The 12,037-nt window shown below is 41.5% G+C and overlaps 1 protein-coding gene across 1 annotated transcript in view; it reads left to right on the forward strand.

The window, feature by feature from the left end:
* Positions 1–210: 210 nt before the first annotated feature.
* Positions 211–12,037, forward strand: part of DPYSL3 (dihydropyrimidinase like 3) — a 111,247-nt gene continuing 99,420 nt past the window's right edge. Inside the window, exon 1 of the mRNA XM_084778253.1 lies at positions 211–829. Within this exon, the coding sequence (XP_084634379.1) occupies positions 452–829 (378 nt within the window). The 5' untranslated portion in view covers positions 211–451. The remainder of the gene's footprint in view (positions 830–12,037) is intronic.

Consider the following 12,037-nt stretch of genomic DNA (forward strand, 5'->3'; position numbering starts at 1 on the left):
TGTAGGCCAGGGGTTCGAATAGACACACAGAGTTTGTGTGCCCGTGTAGCCAAGTTTTTCAGTCTGAATTATTTCTAAGATATCTGAATTGTAGCTAACTATGAATCAAGTGCGGAGAGCTGGCGTGACCAGGAAGCGTGTGTCCTTACGTGCGCGCTGGAGAAGTTTGGATTAAGAACTGGAACGGGAGCTGAGGAAGCATTAGGACTGGGGGTGGCCGAGGAGGTGAGGCCGGAGCGGGCGGTCGTCCGGGAGCTATCAGAGCCTGAATTGCTGCTCGCTAGCTTGGCTGTTTGGGGACAGGCGGGAACCGGAGCAGCACTGCCGCCTCTGGCGCGAAGGCTCAGGCGCCTCCTCCCACCCCGTCACTGTGGCTGTGTGCACGCTGCCGGCCGCTGCTCTCTTCAGCCTCTGAAGAAGAAAGCCCGCGCGAGCCGCTGTCGCTTGAACCATGGCTTCTGGCCGAAGGGGTTGGGACAGCTCCCACGAGGACGATCTGCCTGTGTACTTGGCCCGACCGGGCACCACAGATCAGGTCCCACGGCAGAAGTACGGCGGCATGTTCTGCAACGTGGAGGGAGCCTTCGAGAGCAAGACGTTGGATTTCGATGCCCTTAGCGTGGGACAGCGCGGCGCCAAGACTCCCCGGAGCAGCCAGGGCAGCGGCCGTGGCGCGGGGAGCCGGCCCGGGGTGGAAGGAGACCCGCGCAGGGGCCAGGGCCGAGAGGAGAGCAGGGAACCGGCTCCTGAGTCACCCAAGCCGGCCGGGGTGGAGATCCGGAGCGCCACCGGCAAGGAAGTCCTGCAAAATCTCGGTCCCAAGGACAAGGTAAGGCAGCCTGAGGGCTTTTCCTCCCTTGGCCATCGCCCACTGCTCTGCCTCAGCTACCGTGGCCCGGATATAACTTTCTTGCTCACACTTTATAAGATGGGCGACTGGGCTGAGAAAAGGGGCATCCTCCACCGGCCCGGAGTTCTCACGTGTTGCCAATTGTAACATATTCCTATGTGCACTACAAGGGTCTCAGGCCTGGGTCTTACCTCGGCGGTCCAGCTGCACCCCTGCCCCCACTGGCCGGTTAGTTCTGGGTGGGTGTGTCAACCTTGCCGGTCTAGGAAGGTTTAGTGATTCCCAGACTCTCTCTCCTTCTGAGGAACTAACAGCACAATTGTTTTAGTTCCCCTTTGCCCCAGATTAAAACTCAATCCAGGTCACCAGGGCAGAAGGCAGACTGATGCTAGGAAAGCCAGGTCATTTCTATAGAGTTTGGATTAAAGCAGGGCGCTTGAGCTATCTCCTCTCTGACTTTTCTGAAACTTTTGGGTGTGGGGCCACTGAGCACCCAAATCTCTGTGCCTCACTTCTGTCATAGCATGACGTTTCACATCTGTGTTTATGAAGAGTATATTTGTGTACACAGCCTGGGTCCCAAGGGATGCAGCTGTCTCCGTAAAAATATTACGTATTTGAAAATAGGCAGGGGCGTTAAGAGTGCATATTAAACTAGCACGAGCTGCCGGCCCCCCGCTGCACTTACATGTGTCAATGCTAATTTCCTCTGTGTGTTTTAGAGAAACTCACGCCACACTGAACTGTCTGAGCTTACTGCGATGATTTGTGTGTTTATTTCCTAGAAAGCCAGAGGCATGATTTAGAAAATTCAGGGTCTGGTGCCGGTCTGGAGGAGTCAAAACTTCAAGTCCTAGGGGTTTGTGTTGGGGAACAGTAGTAATCGGATGACCTCACCCTGCAAAGTCCATCCCCCACGTATTATTCCTCACTAATGCCATCGTGAATAATATCCTGCAATGGAAATGTCTGCTTCACCGTGATTACCGTTAATACTCACCCGGCGCTGAGCTGTTTTTCCATTAAAATGCAATGAGATAGTGCAAGGACAGCTTATCTCTCCCTAGTTCGATTTGTGGATAGTTTAAAAAAACAAACAAACAAAAAATTTTTTAAGTACTGTTAACCAACCAAGGTAAACAAAACCCGAAACCCGTGCTCTGTAGGGGCGAGGGCTGGGGGGGGGGGGGGGCAAAGGCCCTTTGTAAGGCAGCTTCAGTATCCATTGGAATTACTCATCTGCTTTGTGATTTTTCACAGCCTCCTTTGAGTCTGAGACTCCTGGGGGCCCAGCCCACTAGCCCTTTTAGGGAAAGCTTCTGGTATTTTAGAAAGGTTTTGTTTTTTTTTTTGGCAGATTTCTCAACTGAAGAATAGCCCTCTATGGAAAGGTAATTGCTTCTCTACATGTTTAACTTCATCACTCTTAAAATGTCCCCTTTCCTGGCACGAACCGGGGCAGGAGGGAGTGGAAAAGGTCAGAGACAATTGCTGTGAGTCAGTGTACTCCCGTTGCTGGAACACCCCTGATGTAAGCCAGATAATATGCTTGGTTTGCAAGATTGAAGCATGGTAACTAGAGAAAGGGAAAAAACGTTCTTCCTTTAAACCCAGCAATTCTCTTGCTTTGTTCCCCTTCACAAACTCTATACTTTTTGGCTCCTAATTGGAAAATAATAATACGACTTAGACATCAGCAGGGTTTCCAGAGCTACATGGGTTTTTAAGTTCAGGCTTGCTGTCTGCTTCATGCAGGCCATGTTATTATCTCTAATTTTCTTTAATCACACTGTTAAAACACACACACACACACACACACACACACACACACACACACACACACAGAGGTTATCTAGCTCTATACTTGACGGTTACTCCTATGCGTATATGGACTGTGTTTGGATTCATCTCTGTGCCTGGGATGCCTGGCACATTGGAGGGGTTTAAAACATGTCTGATATTGAAACTTCTTATTTAAAACATCTGTTTTGCTAGACTAGTGTAAAATGGCATCTGCCCTGGTCTAAACACTGTTGTCATCACTGGGGTGCTCACTACCTCATGAAGCAAGTTCTGGACATCTTAGATTAGGAAGTTAGCTGACTTACGTGCCTGTATAGTATCTGCCGGGTATTCCTAGAGCATTTCCTTATTCAGAGATATTTTTTAAATTTTTCAAGTATATGGGTTTGGTTTTCATGTCTGTCTGAAAAAAAAAAAGTAGATAATGGTTAGTAACAAAACCCAAGCATCAATGGTTTAACAAAACAATAAGAACTTTTTTTTTTTTTGACATCTGCCAGTTTTCTATAAGGGTCATAAGGGAAGTTTTGGTCATCATTGTCCTTCAAAGACCATTCCCACATATCAACAGCGGGGACAGCTATAGCAAGTTGCACACAACACTGAACACAGAAGTAATGAATGTTACGGAAGCTCACTTTTCATTGGTTGAAGTAAATACGTGACTTTAGAGGAACTAGAGGAATATGCACAATTCTGTAAGGCTTGAAATAATTTATAAATAGTTCTAGTATCAGTCCAAAAACCAGGCTGGACTATTGGAGGCAAAGTTGGCTTCATCCCCTCACTAATAATACAACTTTAGCCCGTAACTAAGAGTCCTTGTGCTCTCTGTTTCTCACCTACAAGCTGATAATAACAGTGACTATCTTGTTTATACTAAGAACTTAGCATATGCTAATTATTACATTACTATTCAACTTCATTTCTCTTTATATGTTTGAGGACGTTCTCCCCCCACCCCTGGCTTTCTCTAGGGTCTTACTCTATAGGCCGGGGTAGTTAGGAACTCATTTTGTAGTTAAGTCTTTAAACTTGTGGGGACCTTCCTGCTTCGGCCTGCTCAGTAGTTGGATGTGAGCATCTTGTCTTTATTAGTCTTATTGTCCGTAGCTTCCTCCCCTTCCTCCCAGATGAGCACAACTCCGCTGTGATTTCTTTCTCGGGCTATGCTGCTGTATAGATCTTCTTCTGAAAAGACAGTGCCTCTGCTTAGGAGCTGAACCTGGAGCTCCAGATGGGATGCAGCCATGGCAAAGTGCATTAGGCTGCTTAATTTTCTGGATTTACATGCAGCATATGTTTATGTCGCATAAGATTACACAGATTAAGTAGCCGTGTCTTACTGTCTTCATAGTAAGCTCCTTGTTCCTCAGGCTTGCAGAAGCTCTTTCTCATAAGCTACTGTGATGCTGGTTCAGACGAATTTTTTAAGACTGTAGAATTTTCTTCCTTGCAGATTCACCACTACCGCCATCTTAGCTCCTCCCTCTAATCAATCAGTGCGTTTGAAGCTGTATTTATGACACAGCGCTACCAGCTTTGTGCCACCTACAGACATGGTTACAAGTCCCAACTTTTTAGTCACTTTCTTATAGAATGTCTGTGTTTATTTTTCCAAGAAATTATTATATGTATGAGGAAGTTGAAACAGACACTGAATAATCCCAGGTCACACAGATCGTAAGCAGAGAGAAGCAGGATCCAAACTCTGACTTTCGTGATAAGCACTTTTTGTAGGCAGTGTGTGGCATTACTATTTTAATTTCAACAGCCAGCTCCTGACATGTTAAGGTAATGCCAAGCAAGTGCAGCTCTTCCATCAACACCACTGAAAAGCTGTTGTCCTTGCACTCACTCGCTACTCAGAAAAGCTTTGAGTCACTCAACAGTGATGCAAGTTGATGCAAGATCCTCATTTGTCCAACTTAATCTAAATCTATTAAGAGATTATTGAAAAGTATGCTAATAAAAAAATCAAACTACATTTTGTCTCTGACATACTAATTACAACACCTTCTTAAGGGAATGAGTGTATTTAGTAAATTATGAATAAGTTAATTAATGAAAGTGTTTGGCAGAATAAAAATTCTTTCTATGTTATACAGGGAATGCCCAACTCTTAATTGTAGCCATCACTACAAGCTAATTTTGTGATGCTAGACCTATATGCAAATGATTATCTTAATAATGTGCTTAAACTTTTCTCATGATAGATATTCATACCACCAAAGTCTTATAATATGACACTAAGTGCACAGGAAAGCAATTTTAAGTAAGAAGTGTGTGTTTTAATAATTTCTTATGATGCTTTTCCACCCAAGTATACTTTTCAAAGCAGCAAGAAAATTACCAAGAGGAGCAGAATTATGACAAAGTGTCTAAAGAAACAAATGATACTTCAAAGGCTTCGTCATCCAGAAAACACAAAGCCATGGCACTTTGATTACATGGGCTTGCTAGTGACTCCATGCCAGAAGTCCTGGCTCATTGATAGTTCTTGGTATCTTATGTGAGGCTGCTCTGTGCAAGAAATTTCTCCTAGGATGTCAGTCAAGGTTCTGGGTGTGGAAGAGGAATTTGAATAAAGTTAAGTGTGGACCCTTACTTTTTTTTTTGTCTTGAGTTTAAGTCTTCAAATATGGTTGGTGTTCCCTTCCTTACCCAGCAAAAAAGATGGTTGCTGCAAATTGAAGTCCAGACTTATAAAGGCCCCTTCCTGTCAGAGCCCAAGCCCAGGAGACCATCTGACTTATACAGGAATGTTCTATATGTATGTTGCCTAGGGAATATACATACAGAGTTCATATGGAGAGGATGTATGCTGCCTAGGGAAAAGAGATCTTGCTATACCAGCTCACCGGATAGCCTTGAGTCCAGTGTTCCAGGACCCAAACCTGACATGCCTGAAACGCTCAGCACTCTAGTTAAGTTTGACGGTGGGATTTGAGGGACATACAAAATATGTCTTCTAAATAATGCTGCAATTGGCAGAGTTCCCTCAAACTAATGGTCCCTGGAGGCCGGGTTTTGCTGACTACTCCTGAAATGTATAAGATGGCTGGAGAGATGTCTATTAGGGTCTCTGCCAGTGACTCCTCCAGCCGATACTGGTCATGATTTAGTTCTTCTGGGCAGCCCTCTGTGGAAATGTCCCGTGAGATGCAGATAAAACTCACCAGGAGTGGAAACTGTCTGAGAGGAGTACAGACTGAATCTCTGCTTCTGGTTTGGTGTATTAGAACTTTCTAAATTAAACCTCTAGGAAAATAATGTTAAAATATATCTTTCTCCTTTATGTGACCTTGTGGTAGTTTGAAATACAGTTCAACTTCATCAGAGAACAATAAAAAGAGATATGGAGAGGGAACAAAACCAGAAAAATTATTAGCAGTCTCAGCTTCTAGCCCTAACCAATTTACTAGCTGTAGTTTTGCCAACTTGTCTCCCTTCTCTCTGAGCTATAGTTTCCTTCTTCCTAAAATGAGGCAGCTGGTCCAGATAGTTAGTATGGTAGTGTTCCATAAAGTTTTCTGGTTCTGAAAAAATCAGAATATTGCTACTTGAAAAACAAAATGTCTGAACATGGTTGATATTCTTATAGACCTGAGTGCACATATACTTAGATAGACAAAAATATGCATATATGTGCATAAACACATTATATACAAAATGTTGTGTTTATAAAGTATGAGAAGGATGATAAAATAAAAGCATCATGTACAGGGCCGATGGCTTGATGGGTAAAGTGCTTCCTGTGCATGTATGAGAACCTGAGTCTGGAATGCAGTACCCACATAAATCCAGGTGTGCTGGCATGTGTCTGTAATCCAGGTGTGGTGGCATGTATCTGTAATCCAGGTGTGGTGGCATGTGTCTGTAATCCAGGTGTGCTGGCATGTGTCTGTAATCCAGGTGTGGCGGCATGTGTCTGTAATTCTGTTATTGGGACAGAGACAGGCACATTCCAGGAAGTTCCTGGCAAGCCAGCTATCCAAAACAAAGAGCTCCAGGTTAGAAGAGAAATGTTGTCTCAAAAAAAAACCAAAAAGATAGTAAGCACTTAAAGATGTGTCAAAGTCAACCCTCAGTGTCCACTCTTGCAACACACACACACACACACACACACACACACACACGCACACACACACACACACAGGGGAGGGAGAGAGAGAGAGAGAGAGAGAGAGAGAGAGAGAGAGAGACATACTCACACAGAGAGACACACACAACACAGAGACACACACAGAGAGAGAAGGAGATACACAGAGAGAGACACCCACAACACACCGAAACACACAGGGACACACACAGACACACAGACATAACACACACAGAGATACATATAGACACAGAGACACACAGAGATACACACACACACACACACACACACACACACACACACACACACACACTAAATGGGAAGATGTGGTATTCTATCTTCAAATTCCACTCCCCTCCTCCTACATACGCCCTCCTACATACCAGACCAGCATCCTATCCCAATCTGTATGTTAAAAGCCACACCTTCCGTGTGATGATTGTTAGAAAGTAAGGCCTTTAGGAGATTAAGTCCTCAGAGCAGAACATCTGTGAATGAACAGGATTCGGTGTCTTTATGAAAAAGATTCTGAGAGCAGCTTTGGCCCTTCCACCATGAGACACAGCAAGAAGGTTCCTTTTGTAAGGCAAAATGCATGGCTTTGCCAGACAGGGAATCTGCCTTGCTGCCTCACTTAAGCAAAACAATAAAGTTCTGTTGTTTCCATGCCGCACAGTTTGTAGTGTTTTGTTACAGTGGTGTGGAATGACTAAGCTACTCAAAAACAAAGAAAATCAAGACAAATGGCATCAACAGCAAAACCATAACAAATTCTTTCAGCAAAGTTAGGCGGAAACACAGAATTTCAGTGCACTTCTGTTCCCACATACACACAACATTCTTTAGGAGCACTACCCCTAGGAAGAGTGTATATTTCTCACAGTTGACAAGGTTATCCCCACATATCATTAGCACCTAAAGGTCTATAGTTCACAGTGCGGTTTTCTCTTGATATTTTACATTCTATAGACACAGACAAGCGTGCAAACATTTCTCTACAGTTCTAGCACCTGACAGAATAGGTTCCCTGCCCTAAAAATCTTTTGTGCTGTACCTATGTATCTCTACCTTTCTCAGGACCCCTTATAACCTCTAATCATTGTTCCGTCTTAAGTTTTCTAGGATGTCAGACACAAGTCATGCCCCCAATCCCTGGAAAAATTGGTTCTAGGACCACCTGGATACTGACATGTATGGGTAGCCAAGCCCCTTACATCTACTTTCTATATCCATTGGTGGGGATTGATACATGCAGAAAGCTGACATAGCTAGGATTATACACCATTTGTCCATTCCATATAGGCTTTTTTCAATGAATTATATAAATTATAGTTTCCTCTATGTCTCTCCATGCTTGATAGGTCATTTTGTGTTAATACTGAATAATATTCTGTTGTTTGTTCACATTACAGAGTAGTTCCAAAATTTGAAAGTTATAAGTAAAGATATTTTACGTGTTAACAGATTTTTGTGAGTGCAAACATTTTCAATTCATATGGGTAAATACCATAGATCATAGCTGATTAATAGTAATTTTAATAATAATAATTGATTAACCATTTGACAAGTATGCACGTTGGCCTGTGTCAATTTGCCTGCTATCCATCAGTGTATAAGAGTTCCTGCTACTAGAAAAGTTTAATAGATTTTGCAGTTGTCAGTCTTCTACATCTAATCAGTGTAACAGCATCACATCATTTTAACTTGCAAGTCTCCAGTGACATAAGAATGATATGAAGAATCCTTTCTTCAGCATCCCCACATCTGTAGATTTATGTCAGGAGACTGTTAGGGTCTTTGGTTTTAATCACATTGTTTGTATTCTTATTGCTGGGTTTTAAGAATTATTTATGTTCTGAATAACAATCCATCAGATGTGTTCTTTGTAAGAATTTCTGCCACTAGCATTTCTTCTTGCCTTGATATGATCATTCAGAGAGCAAAGTTATTATTATTATTATTATTATTATTATTATTATTATTAATTATTATTATTATTATTATTACTGTTATTATTATTATTATTATTATTATTATTATTATTATTATTATTATTATTATTGTGTGTCACTCCTTTTTAAAAATAGAATAATTTGCCAGACGTGGTGGTGCTAGCCTTTAATCCTAGCACTCGGGAGGCAGAGGCAGGCTGACCGCTGTGAGTTCAAGGCCAGCCTGGTCTACAAAGGGGGGTCCGGTACAGCCGAGGCTAACACAGAGAGACCCTGTCTTGAAAAACCAAAAAACAAAAACAAAGCAAAAATGGATTAATTTATTTATTCGCTTTACATCCCAACTGCAGCCCCTCCTCCTCTCTTCCCAGTCCCACCTTCCCTCCTTCTTCCCCAATCCCTCCTTCTCTAGTCCTCAGAAAAAGAGAGCCCCTCCACCAACCCACCCCAGATCATCAAGTCACATGAAGACTGAGCACATCCTCTTCCCCTGTGGCCTGGCAAGGCAGTCCCACCAGGAGGAAGTGATCAGAAAGCAGGCAACAGAATCCATGTTAGAGACAGCCCCTGCTCCCCTTACTAGAGGACCCACATGAAGCCTGAGCTGCCCATTGGCTACATCTGTGTAGGGGACCTAGGTCCAGTCCATGAATGGGGTCCTTGGTTGGTGCTTCAGTCTCTACAAGGCCATCTGGGCCCTGGATAGTTTGTTCTATTGGTCTTCTTGTGGAGCTCCTGTTCCCTCCAGGTCCTTCTATCCTTCTCCCCACTTTTCCATGAGACTATCTACACTTTACCCAATGTTTGGCTGTGAGTCTCAGTGTCTGTTTCTATCCACTGCTGGGTGGAGCCTCTTAGAGGATGGCTATCCTAGGCTTCTTTCTACAAGCATAGCAGAGTGCCATTAGTAGTGTCAGGGGTTGGCTCTCTTCCATGGGGTGGGTCTCTGGTTGGACCAGTTATTGGTTGAAGATACCCTCAATCTCTGCTCTATCTTTATCCCTGCATGGGTAAATTTTGGGTCAAAGTTTTGTGGGTGGGTTGGTGTCCCCCTCCCTCCACTAGGAGTCCTCTCTATTTGAAGGGTACCATCTTCAATCTCCATGACAGTTGCTACTAGGAGTCTCAGCTAGAGTCACCATTATACCCTTCTAGAAGCCCACCCTCTTGTGGGTCTCCAGATGGTAACAGAGATGCCCTTACTCACAGTTTCTATACAGAGAGCAAAGTTCTTAATGCCAGTGACTTACCAACTTAGTTCTTTCATGGATTGCAAAGTTGGTATTGTTTCTAAAGCCCCATAGAGTTCCCAAGATCTTCTGTGTTTTCTCTTGTGTTAACTTGGAATTTTAGAATTTTTCATTTCACATTTATGTCTATTCTCTTTGAAATAAATTTATATGAATGAAATAAAGGTTGTATATATTTTTCACATGGGTACTCTGTTGTTTTAGCATCATTTGTTGAAAAGACACTTTCCTTCCTTGTATCATCTTTGACATTTTAGAGCAACCAATTGACTATGTGTCAATCTATTTCTAGGCTATTGATTGAGATCTATTGATCAATGTATTTGCTCTTTTGTCAATAACACACTGTTTTGATACCTATAGCTTTGCACTATGTTTTAAAGCTCTGTAGTTTCTTTATTTTTAGTCTAATTCTTCAATGTTGTTTTGGCTATTCTGAGTTTTTTACTTTTCCATATAAACTTTTTAGTAATTTTGGCAACATTCACAAAATAATTTCCTGAAATTATATATACACTGAGTTTGCAGTGGTAAAGTGTTGATGCTTTGACAAAATTGAGTCGTATATCTATGAAAATGGATGATTTGTCCATCATTCATCTCTTACTTCATATCTTTTATCAGCTTTCTTCATATATATTGCATACATATTTTGGTAGACTGAATATTTTGTTTTGAAAGTTATACTGTAAATAATAGTGTTTTATTCAAGTCTAGCTGTTCAATGCTGTTATACAGGAAAGCAATTAATTTTTGTTCATAAATCTTGACTCCTATATTCTTTCTAGAATCACTAGTCTCAGGAAGAATTTTTGAGCATCATTTAAAAAAAATTTCTACCTGGTATTTATGGAGAAAAATAGATTATTTCTATTGGGATGACTTTTTAAAACTGTGTCACCTGTAGCTCACTTATACAAACCAAACTTTCACCCAACCCGTAACTAAATCAATACTGTACCTTGACATCATTTCTTACTATGTACTCATTCTGCCTACATACTTTATACCCAGCTGCTTAAGATGAATTGACCTTTAAGAAAAAAACCAAAGTAATCAGTCTTACTATACTTTGGATGTAGTGTAATTAACTCCTATATTTGTGATTTTTTTCCATGTTCCCCATTTCTCCTTCATGGCCCATTCATGCCTCTGACTCAAAGTGGTGTGTGTGTGTGTGTGTGTGTGTGTGTGTGTGTGTGTGTGTGTTTGTGTGTGTGTGTGTGTGTGTGTGTGTGTGTGTGTGTGTGTAAGATGTGGTGATTAGACCTAAGTAGCAAGGCATTGGAAGCAATGTCCCTCTAAATGTTAAAAGCCACACAGGGATATTAATTAACAATATATAGTTATGTGTTCTCTGTGTTAAATACATATGGTTAGTTATGAAGGTGTTTTGTTTTGTTATGCTTTTAATGAAATCCTGCAAAAGATTGAGTAAAACAAAAGTTCTCAAGAGTTAGTTTTTTCTCTCTTGTGGCACCACCTCAGTTTTTTTCTTAATTGCATTGGTTAAACCTTCCACTATAGTATTTAACAGCACTGATGAGAGGGTATACTCTGCCTTGTTCCTGAGCTTAGTAGAAAGGTTTTGTGTTTCTTCCAGTTAAGTTATGGTGTTAGCTGTAGTTTTTTGTACACAAGTCTATCAAGTTGAGGATATTTTCTACCTCTTTTGTACTTTTCTCAGTAGTTTTTTTTTTAAATCATGAATGGTACTAGAGTTTGTAAATTGCTTTTCTTGCACTTATCCATATAATTATGTGATACTTTTCCTTGTAGACCCTGTTGTAATTATGTATTACATTATCTGGCTTTCAAATGTTAAACAGGCCTCATACATTTGGTATAAATCTCACTTGGTTATAGTCTATAATGATTACTTATATTTATTGTTGAATTTGATTTACTAATTTTTGTTGAGTATTTTTTAGTTATATCTACAAGAAATGTTAGTGTGTAGTTTTTTGTGGGCTTTTGTTTTTGTGTCTATGCCTCTGGCTTTAGTGTTACAATAATGTTGGTCTTAGTGAATGAACTGGGAAAAGTTGTATGTTTTTATCTTTGGCTATGGAATAATCTG

This window comes from Acomys minous (genome assembly GCF_964271855.1).
Source record: "Acomys minous genome assembly, chromosome: 4".
Classification (NCBI taxonomy): domain Eukaryota; kingdom Metazoa; phylum Chordata; class Mammalia; order Rodentia; family Muridae; genus Acomys; species Acomys minous.